This window comes from Ylistrum balloti, unplaced genomic scaffold (genome assembly GCF_031769215.1).
Source record: "Ylistrum balloti isolate Yb309-2 unplaced genomic scaffold, AGI_CSIRO_Ybal_v1 Utg370590, whole genome shotgun sequence".
In the NCBI taxonomy this organism is placed as follows: domain Eukaryota; kingdom Metazoa; phylum Mollusca; class Bivalvia; order Pectinida; family Pectinidae; genus Ylistrum; species Ylistrum balloti.
This window is the reverse complement of record NW_026782366.1, coordinates 1,094,091-1,121,540: the sequence shown is the minus strand read 5'-3', so window position 1 is coordinate 1,121,540 and position 27,450 is coordinate 1,094,091. Positions and strand designations below refer to the sequence as shown.

Below are 27,450 nucleotides of genomic sequence, written 5' to 3'. Positions count from 1 at the left end.
AAAGGTCTTCATGACACAAAATCACAAATGTATATGATACGTGGAAGAGTCTATACTTCAGTTTAAATATTGCTATTGTTAAGTATTTTATGTCCTTACAATAGATGAGATCATATGTAGACAAGTACCCAGGGACTGTCACCGCTGAAATCATTGGATACAAATACGAGTTTACATAAGAGAAATGATGGATTCATTTGGAGTAGATGAGAACATAATAGTGTACAATTTGTCTGGTAAGGTCATCGACCAGTGAAGGATTGACACACAAGACATTTGTTACAAGCAAACAAAACTGGCATGGGTTCAAGTCAAAGTTTTATGTCAGATATGATGTACATTTCGTAACGTTGTATGACAAGACTCTTGGTGACATTAAGGTATGCAGAAAAAAAGTTACATCTGGGTCATGTCATGGTTGTCATTGTCCTGGTAACAGCTAGACTCCATCATTTTTACTCTCATTTTTTGTCAGACATGAAGAATGAAATGATATTTGTGTTTTTGACCTGGTGATGTACGAGGAAAATGCAAATGTATAATGCAGTCTGTAAAAGAGATCTACATACGTACCTGTTACAGGTAACTTATATCTAAACACATTCAGTATTGTACTCACACATGTAAAGATATATTGTACTTTTCTTTCTTTCTGTTTTGGAGCTTAACGTCCTTGTTCTGGTTATAACCTAGCCAAGGACACTAAGGGGGAGGGATGGGGGTGAGAGGGCCGAGGCATAAAAGTGTGCAATTTCGCTATCTAATAATGGTCAAACAGGTCTAATATGACGAGGGCAGATCCGGCTATTTCTATACCCTAACATCTAAAAAATGGGGGAGACGGGGGGGCGGGGGTTATTTGATTTGTGGTGACTGTGTTGTTTGATTTGTGGTGACTGTGTTGTTTGACATGTGGTGACTGGGTTGTTTGACGTGGTGACTGGGTTGTTTGATGTGTGGTGACTGGGTTGTTTGATTTGTGGTGACTGGGTTGTTTGATGTGTGGTGACTGGGTTGTTTGACGTGTGGTGACTGGATTGTTTGACGTGTGGTGACTGGATTGTTTGATGTGTGGTGACTGGGTAGTTTGATGTGTGGTGACTGGATTGTTTGATGTGTGGTGACTGGGTTGTTTGATGTGTGCTGACTGGATTGAAAGTTAGTGGTGACTTTATTGAAGGCTTACAATGGTGACAAGAATGATTTGTGGCTCTGAGTTGATTATTGTAGGGATACTGGGGAATGCTGTATTATTACAGGTGTTTAGACATACTTTTACTATGTGATAGATGGTTTGGGACTTTGTTAAAGAGGTAATATCTGGTTTTATATGTATTTGTGACAAGATTATGTTTCCTATGTAGGCAATCAAATACAGATATAAAGGTGGTAAGGTTCTGTAATACAGCATTGATTACAGGAGAACCTATCAAAAACACCTCGGAGACTGTTTATGATTTACCAGGAAAAACTACTCAATATAATCTGGAATATCAATGTGCTGATGTGAGCTTGATTACTTTGCACCAGATCCTATAAGATCATGATGTAGTTTGGTGTACAATTAAAGAATCAGGTGTTGATTAATGTACTACTATGTTTATAGAACTCATCTGATCCTGTAATCAGTGTGCTGGTTAATTAAATCACGTGATTGATAGAATGAAAGGGTGACAAAACAAGTTGATGCAATACATTAGGGAACAGAAATACTCACTGCCGAATCAATATTGGAATTTATCAAAGTCACACAATCCTAATGGAGGCAATTGCATATACAGATTGTATGAAACTATGGACCATCATATTTACATTTTGCATTAATCTGGATTGTATTCATAGGGGTGTAGATGCAGTCAGGACCACAGGACAATAACATGACGTCATTTTGGCACCATGCTGACTGATGTGACTTAACACTTTGGACGTTGCCTCAGATAACATACATTTTAGCTTTACATTATTCATTATGCAGGTTATGAAAGATTTTCCAGTATGTAAACATATGAGAAAAAAAAATCAAATCTAAAAAGATGTAACCATGGTAATGTTTTAAATAATTTCCAAAATGTAAATATAATTATTGATGTCTGTCGGATTGTATATTGGTTGATTGCCATGACTGCAATCTGGGTACCAGATGAATAATTATGATGTCGTAACTGATGTCATCCTTTTTTATCTGTCATCCATATTGCAATAATAGTAACAATAATACAAGTTGACCAACGTTCTATAGTTTTATTGTCCAGCTGTTATATTCTCGGTGCATTGTAAACTCAGTAATTTTTGTGTGGTTCTTTATCATTGAATCTGTGGGTACTTTAGATCTTATACCACAAATTAAGTTGTCCAATTACAGATGCATATCTAAGAATTGAATTGCTTAGATGCTTGGACATTCTGAGTACTATTTAAACATGAAATTAAGTTTTAACAAAATAGCATACAGCTCCAAGAAAGTCAAGGTTTTTAAAGTCAGTGATATATGGGATCTGATAATAAGTTACATGCATTAAAGCAGCATGGATCATATCAAGTGTTATTTGTTATAGATGAAAATGGCCGTAATTACGGGTGTATTTTAAATACAGAACAAACAAATGATATTATGTTTATTACAAAATTCTTCATAAATATTAGAAAAAGTCGATAATTTCTGTAGTATGATGAAATGAAAGTGTTTTATAATTAAATGATGATTGTTACATTATGGTAATATATTTACATTTGCTCACTTCAGTCCCACTACGACAAAACTAGCCAGCCAATGTAATTACGAAACTATAATTGCACCTGGACCTGCTGCTGGCTGTTTCATGTTTGGTTTTCGTTCATTGTAACAGGATACCTGTTTAATATTTCGCAAAATTTTGTTTGTACATGTGATGTAAATATTAACTCTGAAGTATTTTCTGATTATGGTGATGTATTGGTATGATCCAAGAGCGCAGATTTCATAAGATTCGCCAAAAGATCATTTGCAATTAACATTCGCAAAACATTTTGTTTTATAATTAAACACGTTCCCAATGTTGATGAATGTACTCCAAAATACTGACAAAAGCCAGCATCATGCAATGTATCTCAATATATTGGGTTTCCCTGCATTTTCCACCACTTAGATATGGCTGACGGAGCTCGATCCTCTTAGATGAATTTATATGTATTAGGTATTGATCATTTCGTGCTGGGAAAGATTCATAATTGTTTCTGTGTAACACATCTCATTATCCAGGAGCAATTATTGCCTTCAGGATATAGCATCATGTTTATTCCCTCAAGTTAGAATGATAGAGAAATCAAGAAATATCAAACCTATTGTGCAGTTTGAGTGTACGTAGATGGAGTCAAGATATGCCATGGCAACAGTCTATGTTTGTGCAATTAGGTAAAGATTTCCCTCAACCTGATCATAGGTTGGAGTATAGCTACTGCTCTGGTTAAACTGCCAGTCAGAATTAGAAGAGGTGTTGTTTCTTATTGAAATATATTAGGTGGTAGCTATTCTGGAGTGTGTTCTTATCAATGTCTGTAGATTTTAATTGCCAATCAGCTGGATTATGCAAGTTATATTAAGTCACAGAATTTTATATTCATACCACTGAATTGTTTTCATATTGATTTTGATAACTTTCATATCAAAGGATTTAAAGTTTTTCATAAACTTTCTTCTTCACTGGAGTTCTAAAGGCATACATGTGGTGAATTTTAGCCTAAGATATATCTGACTAGTTCTTCCTGTGAAGTGCTGAAGCCTTGTCAGGCCTTAGGATTTATAACATATTCTCTGATAACGGCCAACCTTACACAGGATTTTATTGTGTAAAGATTCTTCTGGCATATAATTAAAAGAGTTTGGCTCGTGTTCCTGGACCACTGTTTTCATATCTGCTGATAAAAACACTTATTTTGAGAGGTAGGTTGTTCAAATTTCTTTGTTCTTCAAGAAATGTTGAAGTTTTTGTACCAGCTTTGTTCATGATGTTTTCGAACTTTGTAAATTAAGACATTGTTTAAGGGTGTATGTGGTATTCTGTAAATAGCTTGATATCTTGAATCTTCCCAGTCCAATCATTACAATCTGCCAAGATTTATCATGTCGTAAACCTCAGGAGGTCAACAATGATATCATACCAACTCAGTGAGTTTAAAAAGGTGTGAAATAACATTTGTTGACATTTATGTTCAAACAAACAAAATCATTACCCGATAAAAATAGACTTACTGGTTTACCAAAGTTCATATTAACAGAAAAATTAGAATGAACAACTCTTTCTGTTCAGTAAGGACATGAAAGTTGAAAAATAGATACAAGAAGTTATTCCTGTTTATAGTGTACATAGTCATCTGATGATTTCTTTTCCATTATCTTGGAAGGTGTCTGTTTATTACATTCATTTGTAAAAATCAGTTGTGTTAAAGTGTGCTTCAATGTTTTCAATAGCTAAATTGGAAGATTAAACTAGGAAGTACTAACTTAACATTCTGTAGGATGACTGACACACTAAAGTACTTGTTTGTATATCAGATATTGACAACAGTTTGATCATACAATTTTCTATGTTAGAATATAAGAAGATGATGGATGGAGTAATTTGAAGGTAAGCACCAACTTTGAAAAAGTGTTGCAATAGAGATTTTGTAGTATTTAGGTCACCTGCTGGCAGTAACAAGGAACCAGCCAAGGCTGTTTAATGATTAGGAGAATGTTATCTATCAGCATGTTGAATGGTGCCATGTACTATTTTACCAAACGATGGAAATATTTTTAAATTGCCTATTTCAAGAACAGCAGTGCTAATGTAGTCACTCCCTGTGTCAGCATCCTATCTGCAGATTGAAGTTTTGAACTGTATGGATATTACCTGTGCAACTTTTTAGCTTGCCTCTTCAAAGAAAAGTGAAAGCCTTAATATGTTACCACCATGGTGTCAGCATTGGCTTTTAAATGTTAAGATTTTGGTGCAAGCGTTGGACATCAATACATCACTTTAAAAATGTATTAGAGTACTGTTATTGGTATTGGGGTCCCTTTGGGTTTAACTTTCATTTCCCATTGTCAGACATGTTTTTAACTTACACTTCTCACTTCTGAAACATTTAAATACAATTTGGACAGGTTGCTGTGCAAATGGGATATCAGTAGACAATTTTAACATTAAAGCCAAACTAGGATTGCTCATTTATTACTTTACAAACGTTGTGAACAGTGCAGTTGTCTTGTTTTTAATGTTTCTGTTACAACAAAGAAGTTTTATTAGTACTTTAGTTGTGTGTGTGTGACACATCTGCAGTTGACCAAATTAACCTGCTATTTCAGATTCCCAAAATGGTCTATTGGGGAATTGTGGGGAATTATTGGGTATTGAGAAAGTCTAGATATACCAGATGACCATTGAAGAAGCTGTTTTATCATCAAAGAATTGTTGTGGGGTATTGGTGGAAAAATGTTTTATCTATACTATTAACTACCAGTAAGTCATAATCTTCAGTAAAATAGGCATGCACAATCAAAATAACAAGAACTTGCTGTTTCAATACACAACATTTGATTGTCAACGTTCTTAAGTGATATTCTACAAAATGATGTTTAGTTCAATTGAATGTAGTACTGTATTTGACTGTGCAATCAACTGTAGGAGAATCATAACTTTTGTTTATTGGTTAAGCCTTACATAGTCCATTGGTTGACATCTCTGTTTAATTCTCATTACATTTCTTTTCAGTGTGTTTTTAGTCACTGCACATGTTAAAATAAATGAACAGTATCTACAGAAAGCAACCACCAAAAAAAAAAAAACCCAATTTACTGTATACTGGATATTGTCACCCCAGGTTGTTTTCCCCCTCATATCATCACACATAAATTCACCTTATGTAACATTTCATCACCTGGTTATTTTTAAAAGGATTATATAATTGTGACAAATTTTCACCCCATCTTAAATTTGCCCCCCTTGTTCATGAAGGAAATGGACAAAAATTGAACTAGAACCAAAATTTCCCATTGTACAGTTATTTTTTTATTTAGTTATAAGATGTTCGTATCATAACCTTAATTACATACAGAGATAAAATCTTATTGAACTTGTTTTTAGATATTTTATCAATTTTAATCCTAGTGTAAAATTAGTTTAATATGTGCACATGTTTTGTACACTTTCTTTTCCTTTTCAAGTTAGTACACCAAACAATAAGTTATAAATATATATTTGACTTAAAGAAGTGGAGTTTAAAAGAACCCATGTTCAAACTATTTACTAATCATGATCGTGGCATTAAATAAATCATGACAGAGTCACTATGGTTAAATAAGAACGATTGTTGTTCAAACATGCCTTAAAATGTCACTTTCAAATGTAGAGCACTTTGTGCTGCTTCTTGGTTTTAATGGAAGTTTTTTTCACATATCAATTAAATTTTTTGTCTAGTTAATTATTTATGATACAGAATCTTTGATTAAAATACCGACATACTTATTGCTATAAGTAAATGTAACCCATACTTGACTTTCGCAATAAAATTTTATCACTTTTTGGCAAATTAACTGTTTGATATTTTCAGTGCAATACTTTCAGGGCAAGTTTATACTATAAGTTTCTCAGATCACCATCAGAATCAATTTATTAGTCTTGTCTAAACATTACATATACTCTCTACTTAATATCAGACTAACCAAGAGAACCTTGGAGTTTAAGTAGAAAAAACTTCCCTTTTATGATTGTCTAGCAATCTCGTGCAATATTGATAACTTTCATTAGACATATGTGTTTTCCATTAAATATGGTCAATACACACAGGAAACCATTGACTCGGGCAACTTGCCATGCTTGTGAAACATTTTTCAGCTAAATGTTATGGCATGTTATTTGACAAGAAAGAATTGTTACCATGTATGCATGCATATATATTATGTTGTTGGTCAATGTGACATTTTTATGTGGCAGTTGACAGGCATTACTGCCTTATGGGGTTAATGGTCAAAACAGCATTTCGAGGCAGGTAGGGAAAAAACGGTTCAGTTGATTAAATTAGATAAAGAGTATAAAATTGATAAATATTTGAACTAATGGGATCTAATTTTGTGATAAGACATTGATTTGATAAGGAGTATCTTTTTTAATTGATTAAAGATAAAGTGAACTAAAACATGCCATGTACTGCCTTAATAACTAGTGATACAACTGAGCAAAAAAATAGGAAATAGTGTCATAACTAAGTTATAGCCAATGAGATGGTTGGTAATGTCCATTTGTGAATTTCAGTGTTCTTTATGTAAATGGCTCATAAAATTTAGTAACTGTTCTTCAAAGGTTATATCACCAATGAATGTTTACCATCTTCAGAAGCTAAAACGCATTTCATAGTTGGGCTAGCTTTAACCAATGGTAACTGACAAGCAGTCAATTATAATTTATATTTAACATTTATCTCTGCTTTTATGGGACGACTTAGCTATCAAAGTTTGTGAACAAGTATGCATTTATAGGGATGACTACCAGGATATTGTTGTCAACAGCAACAATACTGATGAAAACATCATCGTTAGGATTTACTATAAAGTTATTTATATAAATTTAATTTGTTACTTGCATCTTAAACATTCTGGTACCATAACATAAATTGTGAAATTTTTAGCATATGTGAGGTGACTTATTATGAAATATTATGGATATTTTATTCAGTTTTTATTTTCTGTTGCAGTTGGGGCTAATCAGTCGCCATGGCGCTGCACCAGGTGACTCTTTCAATCTTTGAGAACAATGTTGGTGTGAGTGATGCCGTTCTGCTAGATCCACTTACAGAAGATGCATTCATAGAAAATATTCAACAACGCTTTGCCCATGACCAGATATATGTAAGTGGATAAAGAAAGCTAATCTTCTGAAGACTAAATAATTCTAAAATGAAAAAGAAATGCTAAAGAGTGAAATTCTTGAAAGAAAGTTCTGACGGATTTAGGGAGGCTATATTAATGTTTGGCAGTTCTGTATAATGTTGTATGAGAAATTGAATTGTTTAAATGAATGGGTAAAGAGAATATCTAATATTGTCTTCTTTAATAACAAATATATTTCACACGGGTGTCAAATATTTTAGTGTCTTTCATGAATGTGCAGTACGAGTGAAAGATATTATGCACACTATTAGTAATTCTATTTATCATATTCTTACAAGCAAGATAGCAAAATTACTTGCATGTTCAGAACAAATGTTACTCAAAAGAAAAAAAAAACAGGAAGTGTACCAGTATGAGACGGTGTATTCCTATAACATAAGAGGTCACTGGACGGCTGCTTTGTTATTTGTCATTATTGTGATGACTGCAACTACACAACACCTGCAATAAGTTTCTCGCTGTGTAAAATCTCTAACATTGTTGGAGTAGAGATGGTACTGAGATTTTTATGAGTACCTACCTATGAATTGTTTGTGACTGAAACAGATCGTCTAGAGTCATCATTTGCAAATTTATACAGGATGATTTGAAGATTGAAATAAAAATAACATTCTCATGGATTTAATTAATCATACCTTTTGATATAAATCACAGCAATATCTTCTGGACTTTCGCGGTTACTTCAAAGTCAAAGCGGAAGTATGCGATAGCCTTTTGTGTCCTGGGATCAATAGGTTGTCAGGTTATAGGTCAAATTTTAAAACAACTGCCATGCTTGTTTACAATATGAATGGCTTTGTGTAACCTATAAGAAGAAATAATATGGGACTATAAGAATTTGCTCAGCATGTAAGGGTCTTCCTTAATATTTAACAGTACAGACACAAATGGAGAGATTGTTTAGCATACATAACGTCAGGCCCTATATCTGTGTGTAGGCAATATGTGAAGGCACCCAAGCCAAACAAGTTCGATATTTGCTATTTTAGGTTTTTTGAACTTTATCAATAAAATAAAGGACTATCTGTGTATGATTCATTTACAAACTTAATTAAATGTTTCACTTATGGTCTTGATAAATTGCCCTCCATTGTTGGTTATATCAACAAACTGTGGTCAACGTAACGGTTACCATTTCATAAGAACTGTCTTCCGTTATCTGTTACTAGTATATCAAACATCCACAGTAGTGGTCACCATATTGTAAGAAAGGGTGTGGCTTATATGTAAATCAATTCTAAAAAATCGGTAAAAATCAGCTCTGTGGTTTATGTAACCAGGAAAATACAGTATAGTGTTCCACTAAAGTTCATACTAAACACTTTAATTATTAAATCAAGTGTTATAATTTAAAAAGCATTACTTGAAATAATTGAAAAACCTGAATTTCAGTTCAATTATCCTGTTTCTTTTCCGTACGATTTGCGCTGTTAATGATTTAAGCCTAATTACTAATTAGATGCACCTCTTCAGCTTCATGATCACCAAACCCACAATATTCCTCTCATAGGTAAAATTTACTGCTTTAATCAGTATTCTTGTTAACCACTTTTCTGCTTTTAAGGAATATTCTTTAAACGTTTAATTGGATTATTTTGTTTGCAACATAATAAATAAAGGGTGATCCAACATTTTACAGTAGCGTCCTTGGGTGGATCCATTGATAGGATTCAATAGAGTTCCTTAACAAGAAAACATAATTAAGCAAAAATAAAAATCAACTCTACAAAGACATTTTGTGGAATAAGTCTACATGTTTTGGCTGGGAGGGAAGTTCTCTACTATTATGATGTCACTATGTATTTGTAACCCTTGTACCACATTTATACACTTTAGGCATCAGCTGTAATAAATTCTATGTCCTGATGACAACCACAGTCCTTGTAAGTGTTGGGTTTCCTTCTTGCTTTGAACAGTAATTGTGTCCTGGTATATTTTTGCACATAAAAATAAAGGAATGTTGTCTTTAGAGTTTTGGTTTTTAACACAATAATTGCCTGTTTAGAGTCTTCTTGTGATCAGTCATGATGTATCTTATTGTTTCCTTGTTGGGACTTTTTTTATTCTCGTCTTATCAGATCGAGCTTTTGTTAGGTTTGTCATTGAACATTCAGATTTATACAGAACAAGATATGATTCAAGAATTCCTAAATTGTTGCTAATGTATGAAAAATACACCTGTAAGTGAGTTTATTTTATGATATTATACCCTGGATGATTGCCTGGCAGTTTGAAATTTTTGCACACAACTTTTATGGTCAGAATTTTAAGTCTCCAAAAGTGTAACATTTTTAGACCTCACTTCATACACAAAAAACACAACATAATGCAAGAATGTCCTATTGGTGGACTGACTGAAGTTTGAAATGATGAACAATTAAGAAGATTTACTGATAGTTCAAGTCTATAATTGAGGTGCATCCCCCTATACTAAATAGGGCTACCTGCTCCCCACCTCCTCCTTCCAACCCTACCAGGCTTATCTTTTGATGTAAACATGTAGGAGAATGTTAAGGAGAAGTGGATCTGGGACTGCTATAATGATAAAAATAGGATGGAGACAAAAGAAAAGATCTAATCAATACCTAAGTTTGTGCTTAGACTCATGCAGATATATATTGGTTTTCTAAAATCATCCTAATAGTTTTTCAAATTCCAACAATTATAAAAAAACCCACAATAATAGTCATTTTCTTTTTTATTTAAAAGGCCATGGCAAGAAAGCTTTGTAACATGGAAGCTAAGGATGTTGATGTTTTGAAGAACATGTGCTTGATAATTGGGACAGTCAGTCTTGAAAACCCACTCAGGAACAGTTTGCTGAAGTAGTATGTACCTGTAAGCCCATAGCTAGGCTATTTTTTTGTTTCAATTGTGAATAATTCATTTTTATCTTCTTCCTTTCTGCAGACATACATTGGCAATGTGGTGGTGTCTGTCAACCCATACAAGAAGTTGGCCCTCTACACCGACAGCGTGATTGAAGAGTACAGATGTCGCAACATATATGAACTCCCGCCACACATGTAAGAAACCAAAACTTCATCCATTGAAACTCATTGCCATGCAGCAAATGTGTATTATCTATTAAGTGCATTTGTACCACAGTCCAGGCACACAATTTTAATCAATTTTCATTTTGTTTAGACAATAAGCTTTTTATAACCATCGGAACTAGTTCACATAATCTGAAAATTTTGTTTTCTAAAACATTGTCAGGAACAGTTTTTTTTCAAAGTATTCATTTATACCTTATATTATAGTTGAATTGTAATATAGAGTATAGCTCCATTGAGATTGACAAAACCCCATGGTATGTCAATCAAGGCTCTCACAGGACTAAATCAGTCCAGACATCCTTATCCAGTACATGTGTGTCGGAATATGCATAGCTATGGACTTAATCCATAGGCTATCTATATTGACAAAATTAACTGTACTGCTATTGACCAATAGAATCTGTGAACATCTAGGTGTTAACACTAAAGTTAAAGACTCCTTTCCAACAAATTACATTTCTGCAATAGTTTGAACAATAAAAAGTGTTTTATAATGGTAAACTTTAGCTGTAAATGGTCTTTAAGGGGAGTTATTTAAAACAGGGTTGAAGTCAAAGTTGACTTTAAGTGGTGATGATGCCTTCTGCTTAATATATATAATACACTCAGAATCAGGTAAAAATAAGGGATTAATATTAAGGGGATTGTATCTATAGGCTAACTTGTATTTCTAACCCTCTCCCGTGTTTGTCACAGGCATAACAAAATATAGCAATGGTGACATTTTTTATGTTTGATGTCAGGCTCTGTTAGGTGTTACCACCAAAATATCTTAGAGTTCAGATTGATCTGTTTATATCAAGCACAGGTGATTTATTAATTTTCACTTTCACTTTCCTATTATGAAATACTTCATGTTGTAATGTTGAAATCAATCCATTACACCATGGATAAATGGCACATGAGACATATGACAAAATTAATGAAATGGTTTAAAGCTTGTGACATAATAGTGCATCACAATTGTACATGAGGACAATTTTGAAAACAAAGCATATATGAGCTGTCTTTCCCAAGGTAGGTAAAGACAGGTTTTTGTTAGCAGAATGGAGATATACACATGAGAGGTATTGGAGGATGTAATTCTATTTGTCCAACAAGAAAAAGTCCGTCCATGTTGACAAAGGCCAATAATATTTGCTGTGGATTAAATCTATCCTGCAGAAACATGACTAGTTCCTATTGAAAAAGTTCCATGTAAGTCCTATTCATATGGACAATAAATCTGTCTAACATAGCTATAGACTTTGTAGATTAGTCCATATTGACAGTCTGATATTATGGCTTTGGACTAATTCTGTTTTTAATCAAACTTGAATTTTAAATCTTTAAATTCTGTCCAATGTAGACAAAAATGTTGGTCAATAATTGACTGATCTGATGGTTACTGACTGACAAGTGTACTCCTCACTTATAAAACAGATGAACTTTCTAAATAAAAAGTGTGTAGCTATACACTATGATTAGTCCAGTCTGATTAAGTCTCTTTGTACATATTATATAATATTATCAACTATGTCTGCAAAATGAATTGACTTCTTTCAGTGGGAAAGATTAATACAGCCACTCAATTGCATATAAATCTGAGGTTTCCAATTTTGTAGATTTGCATGTCATATGGTATACAAAAATTGAAATATCCTAATTAATCCTTAGCAAAGGGCTTTGAAATGGAATTATGTGATATAAGATATTTGTTATCAAAACATGTGGCATGCACACACATTTTCTATGTTTTGTGTATACAGATTAGGATGTTAAAGGTCTCTGTCTAACACCATCGCAGCTGTTTATCTATCTGACCCTGTTCAAGCTGTTTACATATCTCATTCCACAGCCTTAACAAACAAAAAATTGTTCCCACACAGAAAGTATATAAAGTTATCACTATAAAAAGCAACGTGACATTCATGATTATTATATGCACAATCAAACAACAGATTGTGATGACTTTTACAGGAAAATCTGATGATATTTTAAACTGAACAGCTAAGCTGTTCCGAAAAAAAAAAAAAAAATGAAAACCCAAAATAAATGAATTGTAACTGACTTCACTTATAATGTAGAAATACCATGCCTCTAATTCATATAGCAATTACTTGCTCTATCTCAAATCAGTGAAGAAGTTGGGAAGTTAATGGTATACTGCTGTGTTGTATTTCACTGCTGTCAAATGTTAGGGAGACTTTGGATGGTTAGAAGCTCCAGCTGTTTATGGGTGTCTTTGTGCAGTATTTCATTAAGCATGATGGTGCAGTGTGTTATAACTATTATCATGGTTTCCTTGGTGATTTCAACACTATATACATATATTGCTTGTTTTATTTACGGTATATTTTTTAATTTGTTGTAAACAGAAATAAATTTGCTTTTTTAATTTAATTTTGTTTGGGTGGGGGGGACTTGTCATCAACACCTGCAATTTTGTAATTGATGTAAGAAAAAAAATGAAAGAAAAAAAACATCTCTTTAAGATAGGGTAACTGAACAGATGTGCATCCTATATATAGTCTCATATTTATGTTAGTAATAAACACGGAGTGGATAAAGGGAAGAGGGGTTATAATGGACAATGTTATCTCAAGTCTTTGATGTGAGTTACTACTCATTGTGGATTTAATGGTTATGTTGATGACTAGGGGATAGGGACAATGAGATGAAGGTATCAATGCCCAGCGATTTTCTCTCTTGTTTAAGTATTTATGGACTCTCAAAAAGCATAGCATTTGCTCTTATCAGTTATAATGCTCACTTAGAGGAAAGAGACAAATGTTTGTTTTATTTCTGAACTGATAATTCTGCTACAGATGGACGATGTTTATTTGTACTCTCCCAAATATCCTCCTTGTATTCTATATCAACAAGCCATGTAGACAAAGGTGAAATCTGTGTGAGTTTCGGAATCATTATAGTAAATTTTTATCATTGGTTGCTATGGTTACAGGAGATGACTCAGCTTCTTTTATTATACATTCATTGGTAATTTGTTTATGTTGTTGATATAACGGAACCTCATTTCTCTGATCAGAGAGTTTTTGTTGTGATAAAGCAATTCATAAAAAGAAAAAAAAAATGAAAAAAACATTTGTCAATATACAAAGTATTGTTTTGAATTTCTTCATAAATAAAACATTGTCATGTGAATATTTGGCCTTTCATCAGAATAACAGCTATAACTGGCACAATTAAAAAGTGTAGGATTAGCAGAAAAAAGTCAGATAAACTCCTAAGATGAAATATGAAACTTTAACCTAATTTTAAACTGATGGTAGATCCTTTTACTAATTTCCGATCTCCCTCATCCCTGACCCTAATTTTTCATCAGGTGGTAGATAAATGTTTGTTGCAGTAGACTTAATGCTGTAGACTTAATTTGCCTGTCACCTCCCATTTGTCTCCAGAGGAAATGTAGTGGTCTGCTGGTCCTGATAAGGCTGTTTCACCACACATCAGGCCAAGGCAGATAGTTATTCAGGTTTTCTGTACATGGAGGCAATATGTATGTTGTGGTTTGGTTTATACTACGCTTCTCTCAGCTTACTAAATATATTATGAATCAAACAGTTTGTGCTTTCTTATCAAAACATGTGCGTAAAGTAACATGGTCGTGGATGTCAAACACTTTGGTTTCAAGGTCATTTGTAGCTAGTTGAATTATCAGTATCGCTTGATTCATAAAGAATTCATGAATTGATTCCGTCTGAAACTGTTAGCCTTCCTCCATTGTTTCCATCCACTAGTTTAAAAGGGGATGTTGATTCAGATCACTCAATGGTATAAAGATTTGACAAAGGTCAAAATATTGCAAGGTCTCTTCAACATTTTTTGCCTTTAGAGTAAATGGAGGTATTAGATAATATAATAACTTTCAAACATTTTTAAGATAACAAAGATCTCAGAAAAAGTTAAGCCAATGACCTTTTTCTGTTGACAAAAGTAGGGATATATGGACAATATATATTGCTATATGTATGTTCTAATTAAAATGATACAAACTAGTTAATTGGCCTTGAATAGATAAAGAGAAAACATTTGAAATCCAGAAAATGTCTACCACCAAATAAAAGGTAAATTAGTTTAACTGACTACTTGATGTGTTCCAACAATTATGTTTGAAATCATCTGAGGTTATTTACTGCAGTAGTTGTTGACACTGATTAGTAACAGACAAGAGAATTAATGTTCTGTATCAGTCTTATTTATATACTAAGTGCTTTGAACCAATACCAATATGTGTAGAATATGATCACAGTTTGAATATCCATTCAATGTCAGACTGCTTAAATTTGATACCTCGATTGACATATAAATAACTTACTTAGCCTTGTCATATTTGTTTACATGCCTGTAGTGGCAAGGACAAAAAGTTGGCCTTGCATAACAAGAATACCATTGTTTCTAATATAAAGGGGTTTGTTCTAGTGGTTTAGTGGTTAGGAGGAAAATAAACATACATGCCTGTATAAAGGTGTTTGAAGTATGAGAATTTGATTTATACGGACACAAAGAAACATAGATAAATGCCAAGTTTGTACATATGGTCCTGTGAAGAAGAATTACCTTGAACACACTTTTAAAAAACTGCATATTAAGCAGATTACACAAAATATTTTTCAGTGCTTATCATTGACTGAAATATCGACTGTTTCATATATACTTTTAATGTACACATCATTTATATAACTTGCTTATCTTGGAAAGTATCATTTCAAAATTGATTTAAGATGGTGAAAACAACTTTTTTTGTTTCCTGATGATGTTTTTACATTTGTTTTAGATATGGATCAGAAAATATTGCTTTAATGAAGTCGCATGTTCTAAAATTATTTAAATACACTTTTTTAATGTCCCCATGCTGTATTTAGAAGTAGAGCAAATTGGGTGATAGGGAACCAAGTTTGTATAAGTATTACAAGTTAACATGTCAGTATTCTTGTTGTACCAACAATTCTAGTTCATTTAATGAATAGGCTTTATTTTTTTTCTACAAAACTTTTTTTGATTTTGGCATATTGAAGCATTATAAGTAAAATTTCAGGATATATCAACTAAGGTGTTGATCCCCTTTCACTCTGCAAAGTCCTTACCTTAAATATAGGAAAACCATGACTTGCTGTATTACTGAACTAGGTCAGATCTTTACTCTCAACTTTTCGAAACAGAAAATGTAATGTGAAATACAAACCATGTTTGATCTGATAAAATATTACGTGAATTGACCCATTGATTGAGCCGTTCATAATCACATAACTTTGTTTAAAACAAAATTGTGGTGTCAGAGATGTTAAACTATTTAAGAAATGCATCATACAAAGGACAATTCAGTTAATCATTGTGAGGTCAGAGATGTATTTCTGTATAGAAAAGATATATGGACTGTCAGGGCAGTTAGGGTGTGATAGAATGTAGAAATGAAAGTTAATCCACTCTGAAAAAGTCACATGATCAGTATAATCATCTCCACGTATTAACATAAACTACCTTCAGAGATAGCACAAGCAGGATATCTCTATATTTTCAAAGGTTCAAATAAAAATACATATAAAATGTTCAGCGTTACATTTCCAGTTTATATACTTAACCCTACGACATGTTAATACTTTAAATAGGAAGGCAAAGGTTTAGATGTATGATGTTATATAAAGATAACATGGCATTCCTAGGGGCTGCTGTTCAAGATGAAAACAAGCATGGGAATTAAGATATTGTATCATCAGTTTACACAAATTAAAAAAAGAGAATCACATAGAACCTGAAGGAATCTTCAGAAAATTTCCAGAAATTTCATAAATCCAAAATTCCAGTTTGACACCTTTTGTCACAGCTGAGTTATTGAACTGATGTTTGATGTGTTTTTGAATTATTAGAAGATGCAGATCATGTTTTTTCTCTATCTTACTTGGTTTTTGCAGAGCCAAGACCCTTGTAATTTGATATACTTTCAAATTCTGCCCTTTTTCTCAGCTGGATGGGGATATTGAAATGAAATGTGACATTTTAATTGTTGTATTGTTCAAAGTAAGTCAGCTTTAAATTAACTTAAGCTGTTTAAAAGTCTTTATCTATATATTACAAATTCTAAAAAGTATGTGTACCCCTCAGAAATGGCAATAACCATAAAAAGCAGCACTTCAACTTGGTTGTCAGCAAAGCACAAGGGTCATTCCTGTTGCACAAGTACTTACAATTTGTTCATGTCTTATCTGTCAATGTTATTGATCTTTTAGGACAAATTTTCACTGTTTGTCGCTGACATTATTTTGATATTACATTATTGTTATATATATGTAAGTTGACCGTGTGATTGTCAGAGTTAATCTAAATGAAGGTAAACTTGATGACACAACATATATCCTTATATACAAAAAACACTAAAGGATGTTTGTTGGGACTGGTACAAATCTAGTTTGACTTGAACTGTTAGATAAGAAGATAGACTAGAAATTAGGGGGTCATCAGTGGTTCTGTAACTGTCCACTTGTACCTTAAGTTGATACAGGCTGGTTCGTGGGATTAGGTGTTTTAACTTTGGCTGGTTTGGTATTTGTTTAGTTGGGTCAGGCCACTTTCTCTTCTGATTGATGTGAATCTGATGTCACCATATGTCCCTTTATCATCCCTATGTTTAGGATATTAAAGCTATCACCTCTATCACTGAGGCTGACTGATCTCAAATAATGCAAGCTTGATACATCGAGTAAGGACGTCATAGATATATAGCTTCATAAGTAATAAATATCATGTTCAATTGAAAAGTTAATCCTTCCAAGCTGGTAGTAACTTTGCTCTTTCAAAAATTGCCATTTTTCTGAATTTTGAAATTGGAAAACAATGATTAGTTTTGTTCATTTTTTATCAGTATGTAATTACAGTATACATCGTTCCTAGAATTTCAAAAGCTCAAGCTGGTTAAATTCTATGGGGAAGTTGATGGCTTTAGATTTAGATATAAGTTAACCAGCTCTGGTGACCAGAAGTAGTAAGCACACTAGACATTTTTCACCTTTTGTTTACCAGGTATATCAGACAGGGTATATAGAGAAGTAATTGCTTCTGTGTCAATATTAGACCCAGAGCTTATCCACATCCTTCCTTCCGTTTGATAAAAGGCAGGTGAGCCCACTGTCTTGGTATTTGTTTCTGTCTAAAAGGGATGTTATAAGGTAGTTGGATGTCCAGTCATCCAAAATGGTCAAGCTGTGTAAACAAACACAAATAGCAGACAGATAAAAGATACTTTGGAAATGGGTTTTTTAAAATATCTTGAATTAAAGACTAAATTGAAAGAAGATATATATATATGTATGATGGTATGTTTGTAAATTTATAATTTATAATTAAGGAACAGTGAAACAATTACCGCTTCAGGTTTAAGTTAGACATCAGTTGAATGTACTTTTTTTGGTTATCTACAAAATTGTCAAGTGCAGGCCAATTAATGTCATTATGACCATGAAAATTCAATTTTTGGTTTTTAGGTGAAATTGAAGGTCAGTATCTTTTCTTTTTATCTACTGACCTGTCACCCTGCCATTCCTCCATCTGATGAATTATTCAGAATATTATCCAAGTCAAGTTGTAGTTAAGGTGTTAAAATGTGATATGCGCATTGATTTTGGAAATTATATAATTTACAAAGGTCAAGGTCACTGATATCCATGAAATTTAATGAATATTTTTGTAAATAGATTGCAAAGATGTGGGTTATTATGTCAAAAGGATGCACATGTTGCCAACATCCTAAGACTGTCTTTGGTATACAAAGTAGGAACATCCAGAACCAAGGACAAGTTGGCTTCTTTTATGAGAGTTGAGTCCCTTTAGGAAAAAATTGGTTCCTTCAGAATTATGTAAAACTTTACTGATGAAGTCAGAAAATTTAGTAATTATGGACATGCATGTGCTGTCTTTATTTTCTTCTGTCTTTCTAAGCTTTATATCAGATCGTGTTGATTATTAATTGCTTCAACATTCTTCTTTTCTTTTCCTGGGATTGTTTGGTATAGAACATTTGGATCCTGCTAGGTTTCCACGTAAATCAGTTTGTACAGGGTACTGCCCAACACTGAGACAGCATTTTAACAGCTACTTTAGTGATTACTTCCAAGGATGACCGTAATGGATAAGGTCAATGTATATCCTTGTCGTCATTCTGAAAATAAAGATGTTAGCAAGTTATGTTGGATAGTACATTAACGTGATAAACAAAATGAAGTTTTTTTTAAACATCTGGTGTAGCTGTTTATCAGATTCCTGTGTTACTGGGTTGTCATGAACTTGTTTTCTGTCTGACATTGTATGTTTGCAAAATTATTTATAAAGCCAAATTGTACTAAGGTATCATACAGAAGCTCTGAAAGTAAACCTGATAATCTCAAGCTGAATAATGGTAGTCATTGTCACCATGAGTTCTATGGAGTTCACCCGAGCTGTCTGAAAATTATGTTATAAATCGTACAAAGTCCAAGGAAAGAATTGTCCGTATAAATTTGAAAATGTGTGTAAATCTCTACAACTTTATCCAAAGTGGTTGAAAAAAACATAATATTTTAAGTTTGTTTTAATTATATATGGTTTGAAAAAATCTCTTTTACTTTCATAAACATAATTACTTGTAACAACTTTTCTGGAAATGCTTTGAATATAAATATAACACATCAGAATGATTGGAATTAAATATGCAAACTACAGAGTAGACAGGTGGTGGATAAAAGGACAGGTGTGGAAAGACAGGTTGTGGATAGACAGATGGTTGATATAAACAAGTGGTGGATAAAAGGACAGGTGGTAGATATAGACAGGTGGTGGATAAAATGACAGGTGTGGATAGACAGATGGTTGATATAAACAAGTGGTGGATAAAAGGACAGGTGGTAGATATAGACAGGTGGTGGATAAAATGACAGGTGTGGATAGACAGATGGTAGATATAGACAGGTGGTGGATAAAAGGACAGGTATGGATAGACAGGTTGTATATTTAAATAGGTGGTGGATAGACAGATGGTAGATATAGACAGGTGGTGGATAAAAGGACAGGTGTGGAAAGACAGGTTGTGGATAGACAGATGGTTGATATAAACAAGTGGTGGATAAAAGGACAGGTGGTAGATATAGACAGGTGGTGGATAAAATGACAGGTGTAGATAGACAGATGGTTGATACAAACAAGTGGTGGATAAAAGGACAGGTGGTAGATATAGACAGGTGGTGGATAAAATGACAGGTGTGGATAGACAGATGGTTGATATAAACAAGTGGTGGATAAAAGGACAGGTGGTAGATATAGACAGGTGGTGGATAAAATGACAGGTATGGATAGACAGGTTGTATATTTAAATAGGTGGTGGATAGACAGATGGCAGATATAAACAAGTGGTGGATAAAAGGACAGGTGGTAGATATAGACAGGTGGTGGATAAAATGACAGGTGTGGATAGACAGATGGTTGATATAAACAAGTGGTGGATAAAAGGACAGGTGGTAGATATAGACAGGTGGTGGATAAAATGACAGGTGTGGATAGACAGATGGTAGATATAGACAGGTGGTGGATAAAAGGACAGGTATGGATAGACAGGTTGTATATTTAAATAGGTGGTGGATAGACAGATGGTAGATATAGACAGGTGGTGGATAAAAGGACAGGTGTGGATAGACAGGTTGTGGATAGACAGATGGTAGATATAAACAGGTGGTGGATAAAAGGACGAGTGTGGAAAGATAGGTTGTGGATAGACAGATGGTTGATATAAACAAGTGGTGGATAAAAGGACCGGTGGTAAATATAGACAGGTGGTGGATAAAATGACATTTGTGGATAGACAGATGGTAGATATAGACAGGTGGTAGATATAGACAGGTGGTGGATAAAATGACAGGTGTGGATAGACAGATGGTAGATATGGACAGGTGGTAGATAAAATGACAGGTGTGGATAGACAGATGGTAGATATAGACAGGTGGTGGATAAAAGGACAGGTATGGATAAATAGGTTGTATATTTAAATAGGTGGTGGATAGACAGATGGTAGATATAGACAGGTGGTGGATTAAAGGACAGGTGGTAGATATAGACAGGTGATGGATAGACAGATGGTAGATATAAACAGGTGGTGGATAAAAGGACGAGTGTGGAAAGACAGGTTGTGGATAGACAGGTGGTGGATAGACAGATGGTTGATATAAACAAGTGGTGGATAAAAGGACAGGTGTGGATAGACAGGTGGTGGATAGACAGATGGTAGATATAGACAGGTGGTGGATAGACAGATGGTAGATATAAACAGGTAGTGGATTAAAGGACAGGTTGTGGAAAGACAGGTGGTGGAAAGACAGGTGGTGGATAGACAGATGTTATATATAAACAGGTGGTGGATAAACAGATGGTGGATATAAACAGGTGGTGGATAAAAGGACAGGTGTGGATAGACAGGTGGTGGATAGACAAATGGTTGATATAAACAAGTGGTAGATAAAAGGACAGGTGTGCATAGACAGGTGGTGGATAGAGACAGGTGGTGGATAGACAGATGGTAGATATAAACAGGTAGTGGATTAAAGGACAGGTGTGGATAGACAGGTTGTGGAAAGACAGGTGGTGGAAAGACAGGTGGTGGATAGACAGATGGTAGATATAAACAGGTGGTGGATAAACAGATGGTGGATATAAACAGGTGGTGGATAAAAGGACAGGTGTGGATAGACAGGTTGTGGAAAGACAGGTGGTGGATAGACAGATGGTGGATATAAACAGGTGGTGGATAGACAGATGGTAGATATAAACAGGTGGTGGATAGACAGATGGTGGATATAAACAGGTGATGGATAAAAGGACAGGTGTGGATAGACAGATCATTGAAAGACAGGTGGTGGATAGACAGATGGTAGATACAAACAGGTGGTGGATGAATAGACAGGTGGTGGGATATAGAAAGACGGCAAGATATAAAGTGAACTGTGGTATAGTTTGTCTATAATTTGGTAAATATTCAGTCATCTTTGAATTGAAATGTTTAAGATTCCATAAACTGATAGTTGTATGTAATAAAAGATGCCCACCACATTTGTTGCGGTCCGACCAAACTTGAGTTTGCAAGATTATAGTATTGATTGCCAGTATCAAAAATATACTACGTCCCCTTTTTAAATCATTGACCTTTCACGCGTGTTTTACTATCTTGTTTGGTAAGGGTGGGTGAATTATGTTGGGGGAACTATTTTAGTGATTTCAAGACATGCTTGGCACACAGCATTAAACAGGGAGTGGCAATAAAGTCTCACTTCCAGTACAAAATTCTGTATGGTAAATTTCCTGAAATTTTGATAACTACAATTTGGCAAATTTCTATGATATAAGATAATTTTGCTAGAATGAGAAAAATTGTTATAATTTGATCTTGAGTTCCAATAAATATTACTCAATTTCTCCATTTACTTCAGGTGATATATAGAATGTGTTTGATTTATCAATTGCAATATATAGAGACAATTTGAAATTTTTCTTAAGGTTATCAGAAAACTTTAGTACAGAATGTATGCTTGATTATGAGTTTGTATGCATTGTGGAGATAAACCCTGTTAGGGGCAGAAGGGAAGAAATACATTTAAATCTTCAATATTTTTCTTATTTTAGAATATCATTATGTAGGGCAATTTTATAGGAAGGGTCTTCCAACCATGTGGACATAACTGGGGCCCAGTAGGGGGAATAGAGATTAATTTTACTCACAGTCTTTCGGATATAGGTATTTTTCTGTACGTAAGCAACTTTTTTACATGAATGTGACAGTATATTTAAAAAATCAGATGGTCTGCCTCTTCCTCCACATCTCATCTGGGGGCAGAGAGGCAATGGGTCCAATAGGAAAAACGGAGGTTGATCTTTAAACCTTTCTGCTGGACAAGGAACAAGTTATAACCAAATATTGTCTAGAACATCCATGGATGGGGTGGACATAATCTCGTATAAATGTATTGTCTAGCTCCATGATTGGGGCAGAGAGATGTGATCCTGATAGGTGGTCTAGAGGTAATCTATTTCTGGGAAATTCTTTGCAACATAACTGTGAATTACTGAACCATTCGTGTGAGAGATGCACTCCCTATCACCTCTAAATTGTTGGTGCTATCTCTCTGTCCGTCTTGCTACACATGGGTGTATCTTAGGATCATTACATGGACTTTTATACTTATATGACCACTTGATAATAGTCTGAAACTTGTCTGAAAACCTCGTGAACTGATACCGCTATTTACATGGGACATTCTATAAGACATTCATTGCTAAAAAAGTCTGAGATGCAGATACTGCAATTATCTTGAATGTGTCTGATTGTTGAATATTGTTTCATCTGTTGGAGTCAGGATATGCCATTCAATGATGCTTATTTGTTACGAGCATTTAGGGAACATTTTCAGATCATCCTCTAGTTGCAGTGAGATCCATCACTTCCTTACAGAAACTGTATAACCTGAAAAGAATCTTGACCAGCTAAGAGTAATGTTGTTAATGGGAATATTTTCATATTTGTTCTTACATACAGAATTTATAATGATGGCCGGTACATGCAATAAAACAAAAAAAGTTATGATGTAAATAATTATACTCATATTTTATAATTTACTTTCTTTGTATATATAGATTTAGTTAGTCATGTTGTGAAATGAACCCTAAAATTAGAAATTCAGATTACAGAAAAAGATCTATATTAAAAGAAGTCAGGAGCTAGAATATAACATAAATCTTCTGTAGGTTTGTTAAAATTAAGTTTGGCAATGTTGTGACAATTTAAATGTTTGACATTCCAAAAACATCGTTTGGAAGGTTAATGTTTCACCTGTGTTAGCATTATCAGTCTATGATTTTGTTTATTTCTGTATGTGGATGACTCAACCCGGAAATATTTGAAAATAATATACTATTTGTGTCATATGTTACTATGGAAATGTTGTAACTTTGAAATATCTTTTGAAGTTGCCCGCATGCCTTGAGCTTCAATATGATATTGTTAAGAAAAGTCGCAAATGATATAAAGGATTTGTCTTCTCCTATTTTTCAAAATATTATAAATATCAATCCATCTAGGAGACCTCTGGCCCCATCTCCAGGGGTTAGACATTTTGACAGATAAATATCTGGTATGGTGTTGAGACTAGAGAAAACTTTGACTTGGGTAATTGAAGACTGTTTTGGATAACCAGAGAAATCTGTAACTTAGGGGCTATGATTAATATCATCAAATTTGCTGCATGTGTCTAATTGAGTTTACAAACAAGTTGTAAGTGTATTTATATCTGTAGGAGTCAAGGCTGTGAGTCACAACCTGAGTGCAAAGCATTATAGCCGATTCCAGCGTCTGTATCTGTTTTGTATAAAAGAATCGTATCCTAAAAATGGAACTGAATAACTAACCTATTCTGAGATAATTTAGTGTTATAATTTTAGTTTGTTAAACTTTATCCTATCGGTATAAGGATTATAATCATTGGGATAATCATAAATTTTAAGGAGTGGTCAAGGACATCTTATGACTTAAGATTAAAATAAATAAGGTTAACATGAAAAGATATGATAATTTGTAATCAAAGTAAAGTAATTAAGTGCATCAGTGGTTGAAAAGTGAGTCAGTGTCTTAACATGTAAGCTTTATTTTGGAGAGGGTAAAGAAAGTTGTGAGGTTTTGGCAAGCCACTTTTGTCTCTCTGTCCCAAGCCAAAGTGTAGCTGATATGCATAAGACACTGACCATGTATTCTATTTATCCTTAAGTACTCATTGAAAATTGAGACTTGAAATTTCTATGGATTTCAATCCTCATTTATCTGACATTGACGCTACACTGAATGAATATAAAAAGCAATTTTCAAAATTTTTGTAAATTAACTTGTTTGTTACAAGTCTGTTACAGTGACCAAACTAGCTTTTTTTAAACAGTTATTCATATTTTTGAATGAAGTGTTCAAGTAAATCAGAAAGTAATTCAGTTGAATTAATGCACATGATAATATTATGACTGCTTTCCATCACTGCCGCAAAAAGAATAGAAAAAATATGGCAGATATATTCCAACGATGTCGCTGTCAGTTGCAGGATAAAGTTCTCTATTTGTAGTATATCCTCTTTTCAATTCTACCTCAAATTAAATTTTTGTTTTATTTGTAGTTATGCCATATCAGATGATGCGTATCGGTCTATGCGGGATCGGAACTTGGACCAGTGTATCATCATATCAGGGGAAAGTGGTGCTGGTAAAACTGGTGAGATATGTTATCAAAACCTTTTGAATACAATGTCATCATTTCTTAAAGATATCTGTCAGCACCAGAAGATTTTATGACCGTAGCATAATGAATCATCATAATCCATGATCAGTGAATGAGCTGAAGTAAAATGATATAATGATATCTGGTTTGCTTCCTGAAATGTCTCTCCTTGTTTAAAAGAGTTGTTGGAGGTCACACAAAGAAAATGCGGAAGGAAATAATACACCAATCTGTCACAGTGATCTCCAACTCTGATTGTCAATTCAAAAATGTTTCAGGAATACACAAAATATTTTATTTACAATATGTACATGTTTTTATTCATTATCCCACACAATCGTGTTTTAGTTCTGAAGACACAATTACTTTAACAGTATGTGCACTTTACTGAAACTCATATGTACTTTGAAAATATCTTTAACTGTCAATTCTTGTATATAGATTATAGGATGTACATGCATGGTTTCATTACAAAGCATGTGTTAGATAAGTTACAGTTTGTTTGCATTGAATAAGACTGCAAAACTTTTCAGTTTGCATGTAAAAATTGTGTGTTACAGAGGCCAGTAAGATGATCATGCACTACATAGCTAAGGTGTCAGGGAAAGGTCGTGACATTGACCAGGTCAAGGAACAGCTGCTTCAGTCAAACCCAGTACTGGAGGGTAAGGAGTTACTCCCCTTGGTTACTGTCATCTACCAGTGCCATTACATAGAATGTTAATCATCATAAAAACATCTCGTTGTTGTGGAATTCATATATTTTTGTGATGTTGAGGAGTAACATTTTCTTTAAAATAGAGATGACTTGATTTTATTCAGAAAAACCTTTTCCATATAATACCTTGGCATGAGCAAATTATGGTGTATGCTTTCCTTTTAGTTTAACAATCTCTTTGATATTTGTTCTATATTTTCAGCCTTTGGAAATGCCAAGACCAATAAGAATGATAATTCTTCTCGCTTTGTGAGTATTTTACAAAATTTATAAAATCCCAAGTTTACATTAATGACATATGATCGGCATTGCAATATTATACATAGAGTGGTTTCAAATATATATGTTGTGATTGAAAATTATCTACAATTGTAGTTCATAAATCAAGATCTTCAGGGGTTCTTTGTTGTGCACATGGTACTGTAATAAGAGTTTTGTTGTTAACAGGGAAAGTACATGGACATTGAGTTTGACTACAAGGGAGATCCTATTGGTGGTGTCATCACCAACTGTAAGTGTCCCTACTTAACAAAGGGGAGATAACTTATATACAGTTTAAATGAAGAGAACATTTGAATAATACCTTGATTTTGCTTATTATTAATTAATTAATTAATCTTTTGATTCAAGTATGCAACCATAATTGTACTTAATTCATTTACATACCTTTACATACTGGCCTGTTGTTTATATAAAAGCTTAAATGTAATGTTTCCTGAAAGTAAATTACTTCAATTTTTGGCATCTCGATATTGTCGTAATATAAATTTGTTAAGGTTATATAAAAATAGATTTAATAAAAGAATTTATATTTTTTGAAAATTTATTTTTCAAGTAAAATTTCATTACAAACTAATATGTTTTTCTGTTTTGATTTACAGATCTTTTAGAAAAAGTGAGTATGACATGGAAGTTTCAACAGTTATTCCCGCCAACTGTTTACATATCTACATTGTTCCTTTTTGGCATGAGATTCCTCATCCAGAGCTTTTGGTTTATATGAATATAACAATGTGTTAATGTTTTGTATACTCATGTAGCAAATAAGTGTCATTTTGTTCTTCTTTTCCTGAATTACATATACGTATTGGAAATTGCAGTGCAAATTCTTCAAACTGATGATTCACAAAACTGAGTATCACTTAAAGACAAACAAAATGGCAATGTATGAAAAGATGTTCTCTTTATTATAGTAATGAAAATACTTCCCAAGACTGATCCCTCCCATTTCCCAATACTGACCCAATTTTGTGTCCAAAGTAAATAAGATACACTGAAAATTACTTCTGAAAACCAAACTGCCATCTGAGTAATCAAGACCTGACTGACAGGTGCATGTGTGTCATTGATGGGTAGTCTTTCTACAGCAATATCTACCATGATGGACAGGATGATAATTAACTTTATAAATGATTATAATTATCACCAATGAAATGATGTAACCAAATTCAATGTTTCGCTGAAGCAAGTAAAGGCTAGACAGAGTGAAAATAGGTACTTGTGCAGA

The 27,450-nt window shown here is 33.6% G+C and overlaps 1 protein-coding gene across 1 annotated transcript in view; it reads left to right on the top strand.

Annotated features, from left to right (window-relative positions):
- The first annotated feature begins 7,726 nt into the window (after positions 1 to 7,726).
- Positions 7,727 to 27,450, top strand: part of LOC132556769 (unconventional myosin-Ia-like) — a 41,996-nt gene continuing 22,272 nt past the window's right edge. The window contains exons 1-7 of the mRNA XM_060221210.1: positions 7,727 to 7,861; positions 10,814 to 10,929; positions 25,125 to 25,219; positions 25,786 to 25,890; positions 26,146 to 26,192; positions 26,391 to 26,454; positions 26,825 to 26,838. Coding sequence (XP_060077193.1) covers positions 7,727 to 7,861; positions 10,814 to 10,929; positions 25,125 to 25,219; positions 25,786 to 25,890; positions 26,146 to 26,192; positions 26,391 to 26,454; positions 26,825 to 26,838 — 576 coding nt within the window. The remainder of the gene's footprint in view (positions 7,862 to 10,813; positions 10,930 to 25,124; positions 25,220 to 25,785; positions 25,891 to 26,145; positions 26,193 to 26,390; positions 26,455 to 26,824; positions 26,839 to 27,450) is intronic.